The sequence below is a fragment of the Ranitomeya variabilis genome, chromosome 7 (assembly GCF_051348905.1).
Source record: "Ranitomeya variabilis isolate aRanVar5 chromosome 7, aRanVar5.hap1, whole genome shotgun sequence".
NCBI classification, from domain to species: Eukaryota; Metazoa; Chordata; class Amphibia; order Anura; family Dendrobatidae; genus Ranitomeya; species Ranitomeya variabilis.
In genome coordinates, this window is record NC_135238.1 from 23,027,255 (window position 1) to 23,042,279 (window position 15,025).

At 47.3% G+C, this 15,025-nt stretch overlaps 1 protein-coding gene across 1 annotated transcript; it reads left to right on the forward strand.

The window, feature by feature from the left end:
* Nucleotides 1-450: 450 nt before the first annotated feature.
* On the forward strand, nt 451-12,733 carry LCMT1 (leucine carboxyl methyltransferase 1). The gene is made up of 11 exons (XM_077274522.1): nt 451-603; nt 1,674-1,765; nt 2,503-2,624; nt 4,086-4,162; nt 6,476-6,537; nt 7,461-7,563; nt 8,348-8,468; nt 9,058-9,159; nt 11,304-11,395; nt 11,822-11,919; nt 12,490-12,733. Exons 1-11 carry the CDS (start codon nt 521-523, stop codon nt 12,510-12,512), a joined length of 975 nt encoding a protein of 324 aa, XP_077130637.1. The 5' UTR covers nt 451-520; the 3' UTR covers nt 12,513-12,733.
* The last annotated feature ends 2,292 nt before the right edge of the window (nt 12,734-15,025 follow it).

Here is a 15,025-nt window from a genome sequence, read left to right on the forward strand (position 1 = left end):
GACATCCCCCAGCATTGTGCACCCCCAAATCCCCCCACAGACATCCCCCAGCATTGTGCACCCCCAAATCCCCCCACAGACATCTCCCAGCATTGTGCTCCCCCAAATCCCCCCACAGACATCCCCTAGCATTGTGCTCCCCCAAATCCCCCCACAGACATCCCCCAGCATTGTGCTCCCCCAAATCCCCCCACAGACATCTCCCAGCATTGTGCACCCCCAAATCCCCCCACAGACATCCCCCAGCATTGTGCTCCCCCAAATCCCCCCACAGACATCCCCCAGCATTGTGCTCCCCCAAATCCCCCCACAGACATCCCCCAGCATTGTGCACCCCCCAAATCATTCGCCATACACTCCGAGGACTCCGCCCCTTTCTTCCCTGCGGCTTCTCATTGGTGAATTGCGGACTGTGCTCTGTGAGACACAAGAAGCGACCACGTGACCGCCGAGACAAGTAACGGAAGTGACGTCACATCAACCCGGAGCCCATACAGTGTAACACCTACAGCAGAGAAATATGTCCGCAGCCACCGGGCAGGACTCTGACACCGCGGACGAGGCTGTGAGGGGGACGTGCGATGACGCCTCTATCTGTAAGAGGTGAGGGAGGAGCGGAGCCGTCATTACATGTAACTGGCAGTGGTCACCGAGGAGCCTCCATAGGATGACTGAGCCTCGCATTACAGGGGGCGTCCACACCGGACACTGACTGCGGCAAGGAAACAGAAGAAAGCATGTAAAGAGTGTGAACAAAATCTCCTGCCGTTTTGTGTACACGGCTCCCGTGCAGACCTATGTGTCCAGTTATGCCGTTTTGTGTACACAGCTCCCGTGCAGACCTATGTGTCTCCAGTTATGCCGTTTTGTGTACACAGCTCCCGTGCAGACCTATGTGTCTCCAGTTAATGCCGTTTTGTGTACACAGCTCCCGTGCAGACCTAGGTGTCTCCAATATTTATATGTTCACCTTCTGACCCCCGGCGGCTCTTGCACACTTCTGATTGTGTCTCCCACCCATCAGCTTGCTTCCTTTTTAATCTCGTCACATGACCACTGCAGCCAATCATTGGCCACTGATTGGTCGCAGTGATGTTTTGGAGGCGGGGGGGTCAGTAGGTGGACAGGTATATTTATTTTATGATTATTAGAGGCCGCCCGCCCCTCCTCCGGCCTTAGAGACCCCCGTCCTTTGCAGATCGGGAGCATTTCTTCAGCTATGTAGATGGAGGCAGTCAGGACCCTCCGGGGTTCGGTGTCGCCTCTGGTTTGGTGCAATATCCGATAATCCGACTCCCGATCCCTTTCCTTAGGCCTCCGGCTGCCATTTCTGCCCCTCGTCCTCCCGGCCGGTCGCTACTAGGACTGCTGGGGTCATAGTTGGGCTCCTGCTGACTCCCATTACGGATGGCGCCCTCTCGGCTCCAAAACCTCTGCCCCCCACCTGTCTGCACACGTACCTGGTGCGAGGGGCTGCGGCTCCTCAGCTGCTGTGCACCGCCAGCTCCCAGCAGATCTACAACGTCTGTTCATGTAAATGGGGAAAATCTTCAGGTGTAAAAATTAGTTGTGATCTGTGTGATGGAAACGGCCAGAGGAAGTGACTGTCAGCGCCGGGAGACGTCTTGGGGACGAGGATTCCGGCTTCTCATCAGATTTCTTCTCATTTCCAGGTTTGCGGTCAGTGTCGGTTACTGGAAGGATCCGTACATTCAGTATTTTGTGAGACAAGCAAAGGAGCGTAAAGCCCCGGAGATCAATAGAGGCAAGTGTGCGGGGGACTGATTGGGCTCGATGTGTGCGGGGATCGGTCGGGCGCGATGATGTGTGCGGGGATCGGTCGGGCGCGATGATGTGTGCGGGGATCGGTCGGGCGCGATGATGTGTGCGGGGATCCGATCGGGCGCGATGATGTGTGCGGGGATCCGGTCGGGCGCGACGATGTGTGCAAGGGACCGATCGGGCGTGATGATCCTTGCGGGGGGGGGGGGGGGGGGCTGTGCATGCGGTGCAGTGGTCCGGTCTGGCACGAGCTGTCGCGGCATGATCATTCTCCTCCCAGGTTCCTCTCTGCAGCCCCTGCTCATTGCTATACTGAGACACCTGGCAGTGTAGCGAGCGCCTTCAGAGAGAAGAGGGCAGAGAATTAACTTTCTATGTGCGACACTGACTTCATTTTTTCTGCAGTGTAGCGACACTTTTCTTTAACCCCGCTGGCGTTCTCGATGGCGGTATTTAAAGGGTTAAATGGCAGCTGGCCCCCATTTCATCAGTACGGTGGGGTCCTGAAATGAAATTCCGCCGGCACCCGCATGTTAAGTCTCCGCTTTTGATCCCGCTCCATGTAGTGATCACTCACGGCGGTCGTTGCAAAGTTGTTAAAAGAAACAGAACTTCTGCTGCAAAATCCTAATAGAGACATAAAGTTAAAAAGTTTTGGCTTTTAAAATATGAAAAAAACCGCGCTTTGAACCTCTAACGCTCCATCTTGTCATTTCTTAGGTTACTATGCCCGGGTGCAAGGGGTCAATCAGCTGCTGAACGCCTTCCTCAAGAAGACGGAGTGCAAGTGTCAGATAATCAGTCTCGGGGCCGGGCTGGACACCACGTTCTGGAGATTAAAGGTAGGAACCAGGACATGAGATCCTGCAGACTGTGAGAGCCTGGGGCGTCTCCTGCTAGTTCAGCGTCTTTGCAGAGCGTAGATCCTGTGCACATCACCTTGCATAGCGTGCACACCAGGTACAAATGCCCATACTCCAGGCATTTGTACCACGCTTTGCCCCGGTGGTCTCCAACCTGTGGCACTCCGGCCGCCGTGAAACTACAACTCCCAGCATGTGCTGACAGCTGGAGAGCCGCAGGCTGAAGATGATTGCTTTATGTGGTCATTCGAATGATGAAGAAGCGAGAAACTGTTATCAGACTCCTGATAACCTTGCACATTACGTATCTGGCCCTTATCGCTGCTGCCGATATTGGAGATTGCGATGTGATAAAGGCTCCCGAGTTTGTCCGCGAGAATTATTAACTTTAAGGATGAGTGCGCTGGGACTAAAGCAGTGACCTCTGGCTGCTGGAGAATTCGGGACCATTCCACTCCCCCTTGTCTAAGCACAAACCTACTGTCTGTGGCCTTTAGATGTTATTGAACCAATGCGAAGTAAAATGGGGAACACAATGGCAAGATATCTGAGATTTATCAACCTATAATACTTTTCACCACTGGATGGCGCCAAACTCTGCTGAGACAGAACATGAGCGGAGCGGACAATTTTCCAATTCGCTCGTTTTTTCTATTGGCTGAGAATTTTTAATGTCGTTTATTACGCTATGGGGTCTTTCCCTAAAAATTGTTCTATACCACTTTGGCCTTTCATGCTTCAGAAAAATGGCCGCCAGCTGCCGCTGTTTTACTAAATTTGCGCAAAACAGGTATGCAAAAATCTGCATTTTGGCTAATGCAGACTTTTGTAGAATTCAATTCCACTCATTCATTTCACTTTTCTTAAAATTAAATATTGATAAAATCAGGTTTTTTAGTTTGTTTTTTCCTGGGTTATCTCATCTCTGACATTAATGGCAGATCCGCAGGACACTGCACTGTCTCTGAGATAACGGTAATCGGAAAAAAAAAAAAAACAGCACAGCGTAAAAGCTCCAAAGTTCAAGGGACCTGTTATGGGGTTTATTGGAGGCGAAAACTGTAAATGTTTTATTCTTTCTTATCTGTAGATGCTGAAAGTCACTACTGTGAGACAGCGGCTTGTGCAGATGATCTGCAGAGCGTTGTCCCTGCAGGGATCGGCTGCTCGGTACATGGCGCCTGCAGAGTCCCTGGTGCACTCGTTTATTGTCACTGATACCCCTGTGCTAATAAAGTCTACGAGCCCATCTTCATTTTTAGGAAAGGGCAGCACTGTGCTGAGCTCTTCTGGGGAGATCTTCTTCTTCCCACTGTGTTGGTCCAAAGACCTGGGACAGCTCCATGTACATTAGAATCTCCGACAAGTCTCCGTCTTTTTCCAAGATGGATGACGACATTTCCAGCAGATTTTAACCATTTTGTTAATTTGTTTTCACAGGATGAAAATATTCTCCCGACGAAGTACTTTGAGGTCGACTTCCCCTCGATAGTGGCCAGAAAACTATATAACATAAAGTAAGTCAGCGCAGGTGTGTCCAGTTGGGGGTGAGAAACAGTGAGGCTGAAATCCAGTAATTCAGCAGGAACGTAACGTCCAATGTAGACTGCTGCTGCCATCCAGGGACAGCACCACAACTATAACCAGGCTGTGTCTGGTACTGCGTCTCATAAATGCAAGTACCCAATTTCATAAAGTTGTGTAAAATATATAGAAGAAAAATAATAAAATATATATATATATATATATATATATATATATATATATATATATATATATTATATGTCATATTTCAATCACCAATCAGATGGTGAATGTTGTACCTTCATTTTATTTAAAAAAAAATAAAATTATTATTTGGTGGCAGCAACGCATTTCAAAAAAGTTGTGCTCGGGCCGTGTCCACCATTGTGTTGCGTCCCCTCTTCTTACAACAGTCTGGGTATTAAGGAGACAATTCCTGGAGATTTGGGAGAGGATTGTGTTCCATTCTTGTTTGATGTCAGATTCTCACTGCTCCACAGTTTATGGTTTGTGCCCAATTTCTTTAGTTTCATAATTTTTAAAATGTTGAGGCTTGGGCGCTCCCTCTCCTCTGGGTGCCAAGGCTTGGGTGCTCTCTGTCTCCTCTGGGTGCCGGGGCTTGGGCGCTCCCTCTCCTCTGGGTGCCGGGGCTTGGGCGCTCCCTCTCCTCTGGGTGCCGGGGCTTGGGCGCTCCCTCTCCTCTGGGTGCCGGGGCTTGGGCGCTCCCTCTCCTCTGGGTGCCGGGGCTTGGGCGCTCCCTCTCCTCTGGGTGCCGGGGCTTGGGCGCTCCCTCTCCTCTGGGTGCCAAGGCTTGGGCGCTCTCTGTCTCCTCTGGGTGCCAAGGCTTGGGTGCTCTCTGTCTCCTCTGGGTGCCAAGGCTTGGGCGCTCCCTCTCCTCTGGGTGCCGGGGCTTGGGCGCTCCCTCTCCTCTGGGTGCCGGGGCTTGGGCGCTCCCTCTCCTCTGGGTGCCGGGGCTTGGGCGCTCCCTCTCCTCTGGGTGCCGGGGCTTGGGCGCTCCCTCTCCTCTGGGTGCCAAGGCTTGGGTGCTCTCTGTCTCCTCTGGGTGCCGGGGCTTGGGCGCTCCCTCTCTTCTGGGTGCCGGGGCTTGGGCGCTCCCTCTCCTCTGGGTGCCGGGGCTTGGGCGCTCCCTCTCCTCTGGGTGCCGGGGCTTGGGCGCTCCCTCTCCTCTGGGTGCCGGGGCTTGGGCGCTCCCTCTCCTCTGGGCGCCGGGGCTTGGGCGCTCCCTCTCCTTTGGGCGCTCCCTCTCCTCTGGGTGCCGGGGCTTGGGCGCTCCCTCTCCTCTGGGCGCCGGGGCTTGGGCGCTCCCTCTCCTTTGGGCGCTCCCTCTGCTCTGGGCGCTGGGGCTTGGGCTCTCACTCTCCTCTGGGCGCCGGGGCTTTGGCGCTCCCTCTCCTTTGGGCGCTCCCTCTGCTCTGGGCGCTGGGGCTTGGGCTCTCACTCTCCTCTGGGCGCCGGGGCTTTGGCGCTCCCTCTCCTTTCTACATCTTTGCAGTTTTAGTTTGAGCATTATTGTGAAATTGTTCCTTTATATTTACACCTTGTTCAGATTGGTGACCTCTGAGCATCTTTTCTTCTGAGAGACTCTGCCTCTCTAACATGCTCTTTCTATACACAGTCATTTGACTTGGTTGAAGTTTGACACTCCGGCTGTTTTTCATTAGTACCACTTGCTTTCCTCAACCCCCTGGCAACTTTTCTCAGATGTCGTTGCCATGAATTTCTAAATGAGTTAATTTCTTCAAGTGAAATGGAAAACTGTCCATCGATGATCTTCTGCGAATAAAATTCGCTGTTTAACAGACTTCCAGATTATTTAATTCCCATTTTCTTTACATTTTACACATAGCCCCAACTTTTTTTTTGGAATCCTTCTCGTAGTGAGACCCCTCACTTAGGACCAAGTTTTTGCTGTCCCTTTACCCTAATACAGGATACATACAGGGGTCGTCCTTGCGATTTGTGTCCTGTATCACCGACGCCTTATGAACCGTACGACCCCAGACATTAAATGTTTGTATTAGTTAGCGAATAACTGTTGACTATTTATAGATGTTTCATTATGGTGGTCCAAGGACCCTTTTAGACCCGCAGTGATGTACTGGCTGCTGTGGTTCAGTGCTAGACAATATGGTAAAAAGATGTTTTTTTTTGTTTTTTTTTATCGCTTTCATTTTGCCAATAAAATCTTCTGGACATAGTTGAAGTCTTTATCCGAGTTGTAAAACCAGAGAATGATTTCTTTCCTTAAGTTTATAGATTAACTTTGATAATTTTTTTTTTAATAGATCAAAGCCTCCATTGTCCAAGCCGATAATGGAATCCCATTCTGGAGAGTCTCTCCTTATAGGTGGGTCTGGGGTCTGCGCAGGGATCTGGGATTTATCTTCACCCCCTCTCCCATACACATTAGTCGAACGTTTCATAATTCATTGATTATGGGGGTCCTGCCGCTGGGACCCCCACCGGTATTGAGAACCGGGCATATTTAATCCTCGTTAGAAGGAAGCAGCGGTCCATGCACATCCGCGGCTCCATTCATTCGAGAGCGCTGCACTGGAGCGGCGGTCGCGCATGTGCACCGCTGCCCCTATGTTAAAAGTACCCCAATAGGTGCGAGGACACCTACCGATGAAGACGTGGTCACTTATTCAGTAGAGGATGTTTTCACCAGACGGCCCCTATAAGTCTCATCCCCCCCCCCCCCAATACGAGATCTCATTGATTCATATCCATTGTCAGCGTTTATCATTTATCTTCCTATATTGACCCGTCATAAAGCAGTACTATCGAGGGAAGGGTGCAGATTGTTGGTGAGTGTGCACTTTGTCCCCTCCGCGTACCCCTGCATTTTAACCCTTAGGTAGAAGTCCAGAAAGCTTGGATCGTGGTCTGTGCACTGATGCCAGACTCTTATCTGGCCCGAAGGGAATGGGAGATGTCTCTGCTGTAGAGAGAAAGCAGAGGAAATCGTCTTATTAATGGGGTTTGCTGTTAGATTAGAGGGGTCCGCACCTCCCGGAACGCTGCCGATTGGCACAAAGAAGGGGGATGTGAAGCTGCAGCAGGTTTAGAAATGAACGGTGTGTTCAGCAGTCCCTTGATTAGGTTGATCATCAGAGATCCGGGGTGCAGGGTCTTACGGAGGGATCTATGATATTGGGGCGCAGTCACAGAGCCATCATAGCATCTCCCCTTACCGAACACCATGTAGTAATACCCATGTCCAGGCTGTTCCCCTTCCTGAGACCCGATTGTTTGACTCTCCCATAGATTCCCACAGCCTGGACTCTTCGCACTATTCCATCATCGGCGCGGACCTGAGACACCTAAAGGACATGGAGGACAAGCTAAAGAAATTTGGCATGGACCCACAGTAAGGTGTCGGTTTATCCTGATTACGTTGAATTTTTTTACATAACAAATACTTGGGTTTTTAGCTCCTCGTATAGAAGAGAAGTGAACCGTTGGAAAGATAAAGGCTGTGTGCACCCCTGTTTTTATGAAATGCATGCTTTTGAGCCTAAAAGTAACTTTCGTAATTGGCTTAACTTGACATTCTTGCGCGCTCGGTTTCTGCAGCTTCTATGTATTATGGTACATAGCCAGCTGCGGAATACAGTTCAAAGCCAGATCTGTCAGAGAACGATTTCACTTTCTTGGAGTGATCACTCAAGATCAATTCTGATCACAACAAAGTTGCTTGACTTAGATTTGTTCAAAATTGAGGTTCGATGATCACTCGTGAGACCGAACCGTGAGCTGTGTGAACAGCATTCAGCAGCTTGTGATGCACTATGATGCATAGAAGCTGCAGAAGGTGAACGGTGCAAAATTTTTAATCAAACCGAATTACAAAAGTTGTTTGTTTTTTATTATTTGGGTTATTAAAAGATGAATAACTCTTATGGGTTAACTTCTGGTGCTGGTTCTTGTGGAGAGGAGGAAGATTCAGCAATCGTGGTGTAGCAGAATGGGGACAACCTTAGTTTATGCTCTCTTGACAGGCTCTGTAGTGTTATACACTCTTTTGACTTGGAGCCATGACTTTCTGTATGTAAATTACTTTTTACTCCAGTTACTTTTTGCTTTTAGGGTCTCAGTACTTGCACTGGGTGATGTCGGGTTCAGTCCATTCTCACGTTCTCTTTGATTTCCAGATTGCCGACTCTTCTCGTGGCCGAGTGCGTGTTGGTTTATATGACTCCGGAGCAGTCTGGAAGTTTGTTGAAGTGGGCTGCAGGCACGTTCCCCACCGCCATGTTTATTAATTATGAACAGGTAACCTGGTCACAGGTACTGAAGCAGTGGTGCACATGCTCGACCGTTGCCCCATTCATTGTCTATGGGATTGAGGGAAGCGTCCAAGTTCTGTGTTTAGCGCTACCGTAGACAATGAATGGAGTGGACGCTGAGCATTTGCACCTTTGCTCCATTCTGGATGGGGCTGCAGAATTTTTGGGAATCCTAGTCTCAAGAACGATGGGGGTCCCAACTGTCAGACCCTCAGCAGTCAGCACGGTTTTCCCCAAACAGGCAGGTAGTTGCTGACTCCGATCTCTGCTGCGATTCATCTTCTTCCACTGACATAACGCCGATAAGGCAGCGGCTTCTTGTCCGCTCTGATCTGTCGACATCATACTGATTGACAGCCGGCTCCCCGCTGCCTAACTACGGAGGTCGAGCTTTTCTTCACAAAGGTCCTGCTGCCGGGAGAAAATGGCCATAACTGTCTCATTGATGGCCTGGTCTAATAACCCGGATCGATGTGAGCTCTCTTCACAAGCTGCGAACCCTCCATGATTATGTGTTAGCGGTAAGAAGAAGGTGATGAGGACGCGTCCCTCACCCTCTGCTCCAATATTCACAGGTGAACATGGCCGACCGTTTTGGACAGATTATGGTGGAGAACCTGCAGAGGAGACAGTGTAACCTGGCCGGGGTAGAGGCCTGTCGCTCCCTCCAGTCACAGGTCAGAAGCCGCTCGTTATACAATGCGAGGTCCTGTTATCATCCATACTACATCACTAATGTGTTAATTATCTGCTCTGCGCCACTAAATGGGCCTTGGAGGCATCGATCAGTATTGACTCCTCTGTATTTAGTTACTCCGTACTGTACATCATTCCTACATAATGAGATGTTCACATTCCACCGGTACCTTATCAGGCAAACCTACTGGTTCATACTGGTTTTTAGTGTCTCTTACTTGTAGTAGTTTGTAAAGTTGGGATGATATTTCTACATCTGTCTTTCCTATAAATACAATGTACAAGAATATAACTACTATAATACTGTCCCTATGTACAAGAATATAACTACTATAATACTGCCCCTATGTACAAGAATATAGCTACTATAATACTGCTCCTATGTACAAGAATATAACTACTATAATACTGCCCCTATGTACAAGAATATAGCTACTATAATACTGCTCCTATGTACAAGAATATAACTACTATAATACTGCCCCTATGTACAAGAATATAACTACTATAATACTGCCCCTATGTACAAGAATATAGCTACTATAATACTGCTCCTATGTACAAGAATATAACTACTATAATACTGCTCCTATGTACAAGAATATAACTACTATAATACTGCCCCTATGTACAAGAATATAACTACTATAATACTGCTCCTATGTACAAGAATATAACTACTATAATACTGCCCCTATGTACAAGAATATAACTACTATAATACTGCCCCTATGTACAAGAATATAGCTACTATAATACTGCTCCTATGTACAAGAATATAACTACTATAATACTGCTCCTATGTACAAGAATATAACTACTATAATACTGCCCCTATGTACAAGAATATAACTACTATAATACTGCCCCCTATGTACAAGAATATAAGTACTATAAGGCTATGTGCACACTTTGCGGGGTCCTCTGCAGGTTCTCCCGCAGTGGATTTGATAAATCTGCAGGGCAAAACCGCTGCGGTTATCCCTGCAGATTTATCGCGGTTTGTTCCGCGGTTTCCGTTGCGGGTTTCCGCCTATACTATTGATGCTGCATATGCAGCATCAATAGTAATGTTAAAATTAAAAAAAGTTTATATACTCACCCGCTGACGTCCCGATTTCCTCGGCGCTGCACCCGGCGGTCCGGTTCCAAAGATGATGTGCGAGAAGGACCCTTCGTGACGTCACGGTCATGTGACCGCGACGTCACCACAGGTCCTGCTCGCACAGCAACTCTAACCGGACGGCCGCGTGCAGCGCTGAGAGCTGAGTATAACATGATTTTTTATTTTAATTCTTTTTTTTACACACAAATATGGTTCCCAGGGCCTGGAGCAGAGTCTCCTCTCCTCCACCCCGGGTACCACCCGCACATTATCCGCTTACTTCCCGCAACGTGGACACAGCCCCATGCGGGAAGTAAGCGGTTCAATGCATTCCTATGGGTGCAGAATCGCAGCGATTCTGCACAAAGAAGTGACATGCTGCGGGTTTTAAACCGCTGCGTTTCTGTGCGTTTTTTCCCGCAGCATGTGCACTGCGGTTTGCGGTTTCCATAGGTTTACATGTAAATGTAAACGCAATGGAAACTGCAGCGGACCCGCTGCGGCAAAATTGCGGCGGTTCCGCGGTAAAAACCGCAAAGTGTGAACATGGCCTTATACTGCTCCTATGTACAAGAATGTTATCCTGAGGAAACCGTGATGGGGGCAATTAGTTGCTGATATGAAGGCTTTTTGTGCCGCTTCGTTAGGACAGGGTGTAGTTGTCTCATTAATCATTTATCACTATTGATATTATTGACTCGCTGCGTACAAAGTGTGAATCGATCAGCTGATGGAACCTTCTAATAAGTGACTTGTACTTATGTGCGATAAGATATCGGTGCACTAGGGAATCCAGCTCGTAGGTGCTGATCTGCAGATATCTGCGTGTTGTGCGTCACCTCTTATAATGGGGGGCCATGTCTCCTGAGACTTCTCCAGCAGGTAGACGCCCCAACACCTGACTCACCTCTGGCATATCATACATATAAGCATTAATTGTGCCAGATGGGAAATACCCTTTAAGACTGAGCACGATTCCTTTAATGCCAAGTTTATCTTTTTGGATCTTTTCTTTTGCAGATGGAGCGGTTGCTCTCTAATGGCTGGGAGGTGGCCGATGCCTGGGACATGATTAAAGTGTACGCTAATCTGCCCCAAGCCGATCTGATGCGGTGAGTAACTCAAAAGATGCAAAATGCAAGTTCCTCGGCATTTGTTACGTTGCCTCGGATTTGGAGAAGTGGTAAAACCCTTAGAAAATGACCCAATGTTTCTGTGTTGCGCTCATTTTACATTATTTATTTTTCCTCCTATCACAATCTTTAATAAAGAAAAAAACCTTCACAGTGGCCACTTTTCTAGGATCATACAGCTCCTTTTCCCTTCACAATGACTTTTGCACACGCTCATTAGATGCATCAATACAAAATGTGGCTAATGTAAGTGTGAAATGCGATATTCGAGTCTAAAAAAAAAAAAAAAAATCAGTGGCCGGGGTGAAAAATGCAGGATTTTAATACAAATTGTGATATGGGGGAAAAAAATACTGCGTCCTCTGACTACTCGGCCACCGGTCACATTCTCTTCTTTATCCACAGAATTGAGAAACTGGAATTTTTGGACGAAAAGGAATTATTGGAACAACTGCTCCTCCATTACTGTATCAGCTGGGCCACTAAAGATTCTCTAAACCTAGGTACTCCCATCCCTGGGCCTCCATGGTAGCTACAACTAATTTTATGTATTTGCCGCTCAGCAGATGAGACATTTATTGGGTACATCTGGCAACTTGGAAATGTAAAAGGGATAGACTTAAAGGGATCCCTGATCCATACTGTGGTTTCACACAGTGCACAGGAAGATGGATGGAGGCATGTAGGGAAGACAACTAAGTGGACAGATGTAAGAAAAAAAAAAGTTATAAAGTTGGTGTATAGAATATAAGAAAAATTATTGATAATGTAGTAAAACCAAATGTGATGTGATCCTTGGAAACCCTCTGTAAAATATTCCTATCTTTCATAAATCCTGTAAAAATGTGTCTGGAAATGTAAAAAAAAAACAAGGTAATAGAAGTCGGGGAGGAGGGAGATGCAGCTGCAGTTATCTCTCTGTGTGTGTGAACCTTCGTGCTGTGAGAGGGGAGAGGGAGCTGCAGGAACTATCATACACATGTAGAGCTGCTGTCTGTGCAGGAGGAGGATGTTTTCTGATGATTTTGATGATGATTATTTCGATGATGATGATCCCACTTTATCCATTTCAGGTCTTGGAGAAATTATGTTTTGATGACGCACTGACCCCACAGAAGCCGCCGCCGCGATGGATCTTGACCGCTCACATCACCTGAACTCTTCTACCAAAAATCCTCCGGTGCTGAGGAAACATTCTTCGTTTTTTAGCAGAGGAAGAGACTTGATGGTCTGATCACATGAACTGACGCCGGCGCTCTCATGTTTTAAATAAATGACGACTCTCTGTGGTTTATACATTAAAGGGTTAAATTATTACTCACGATGTGTGCACTGCGCAGACGCCGCTCCCTTGTTTATGTTGATCGGTGATTTTTTTTTTTTTTTTTTTTTTTTTTATGACGAGGATATGGCACTTAGTACAAGGTTTGGTCTCCTGTAATTGCTGAAGTGTTGTTTTTCCTTTTACACTTAATGTTTATGCGTCTGCAGAAGACAATAATACGGGAGGTTGGGAAAAAGTAGGCAAATGGGCCTCTGGAAAAGTTAGGGCACCCTTGTAGATTTGTGTGCTCAGATAACTTTGACCAGGGTTCGGACCTTAATTAGCCTGTTAAGGTTATGGCTCGTTCCTGGTTAGGAAAGGCCAGGTGATGCAAATATCCCAGCTTTATAAAAACCCAGCCTCCTCTAACCTTGTGCCCAAAAAACAGCAGCCATGAGTTCTTCTAAGCAGCTGCCTAACACTCTGAAAATAGTGGAGGCCCACAAAGCGTTTTCAAGTTGTCCTTTCCTCACTTTCGAAATGTAATTGCCGTAAGCAATGTCAGTTACCAGGAATAGTGGAGGTCAAGGTAAGGCCTTTAAAACCAAGCCAATTTTCAGTGAGAGCTGCTCGTAGGAGTGCCAGAGAGGCAAATCAGAACCGCCGCATGACTGAAAAAGACCTTCAGAAAGATTAAGAAGACTCTGGAGTTGTGGTACATTGTTCTACTGTTCAGAGGCACCTGCACAAATATGGCCTTCATGGAAGAGTCATCAGAAGAAAACCTCTCCTGCATCCTCACCATACAATTCAGCCAGAGAAGTATGCAAAAGAACATCTAAAGAAGCCTGATGTATTTTGGAAACAAGTCCTATGGACTGAAAAGGTTAAAATATAACTTTTTGGTCACAATGATCAAAGGGATGTGTGAGGGTAAAAAAGGGCACAGTATTTCAGAAAAAAACATCCACCACCATGCTTCATGGTCGGCAAGATCAATCATGCTTTGGGGTTGTGTTTCAGCCAACTGCACGGGGAACATTTCACAGGTAGAGGGAAGAATGGTTCAATACAAATTTAACAAATTTTTGGAGCAAACGTAACATCTGTAAGAAAGCTGAAGTTGAAAAGATGATGGCTTCTACAAATGGATAATGATTAGTGATGAGCGAATATACTTGTTACTTGAGATTTCTCGAGCACGCTCGGGGGTCCTCCTTGTATTTTTTAGTGCTCGGGGAGATTTAGCTTTCTTGCTGCAGCTGAATGATTTACATCTGTTAGCCAGCATAAGTACATGTGGGGATTACTGTTGTGAATTCTGCTCTTGGGCTCCCTCCGGTGGTTATAAGTGGTAGCGCTGCTGTCTTTGGATCGCTGCATTCATCAGGTGTGTCCACTTATTGCAGTTCTGACTGGGCTATTTAGTCTTGCTTGACCCTTTAGTCAGTGCCAGTTGTCCATTGTTCCTGGAGGATTCACATCCCTGCCTGGTCTCTTCTGCTTTGCAGTTCATTTCAACAAAGATAATTTCTGGCTTTGTTTTTTGCAGTCCACATGCTGTGGGCCTTATTGTTCAGTTCTTTTCCATGTTTTGTCTTGTCCAGCTTGGTCTGCATAAGGATTTGTTCAGCCAAGCTGGTATCTCTGGAGATGCAGATATACCCTCCATGTCTTTAGTTAGATGTGGAGATTTTGTATTTTCTGTGGTGGATATTTTTTAGTGTTTTAATACTGACCGCATAGTACTCTGTCCTATCCTTTCTATTTAGCTAGAGTGGCCTCCTTTGCTAAATCCTGATTTCAGTCTGCGTATGTTATTTCCCTCTCCTCTCACAGTCAATATTTGTGGGGAGCTGTCTAACCTTTGGGAATTTTCTCTGAGGCAAGATAGTTTTCTCTTTTCTATCTCTAGGGGTATTTAGTCCTCCGGCTGTGTCTAGATGTCTAGGGAGTGTTAGGTACATTCCACGGCTACTTCTAGTTGCGGTGATAAGTTCAGGGTCTGCGGTCAGTACAGGTACCACCTTCTCCAGAGTACGTCTCATGCTGCTCCTAGGCCACCAGATCATAACAGATTACCAGGCAACCCCCACATGTACTTATGCTGGCTAACAGATGTAAATAATTCAGCTGCGGCGAAGAAAACTAAATCTCCGAGCACTAAAAAGTACTCGGAGGACCCCCGAGCATGCTCGAGACATCTTGAGTAACGAGTATATTCGCTCATCACTAATAATGATCCTTCACACGTCACAATCCACAATAGACAACCTCAAAAGGTGGAAACTGAAGGTTTTACAATGGCCCTCACAGTCCCCTGATCTGAACATCATTGAAAATCT

Coding starts and splice junctions, on each gene's coding strand:
- LCMT1 (XM_077274522.1), top strand. CDS start 521: ATGTCCGCAGCCACCGGGCAGGACTCTGACACCGCGGACGAGGCTGTG. Junction 4,163..6,475: donor AGAAAACTATATAACATAAA/GTAAGTCAGCGC, acceptor TTTTTTTAATAG/ATCAAAGCCTCCATTGTCCA. Junction 8,469..9,057: donor TGTTTATTAATTATGAACAG/GTAACCTGGTCA, acceptor CAATATTCACAG/GTGAACATGGCCGACCGTTT.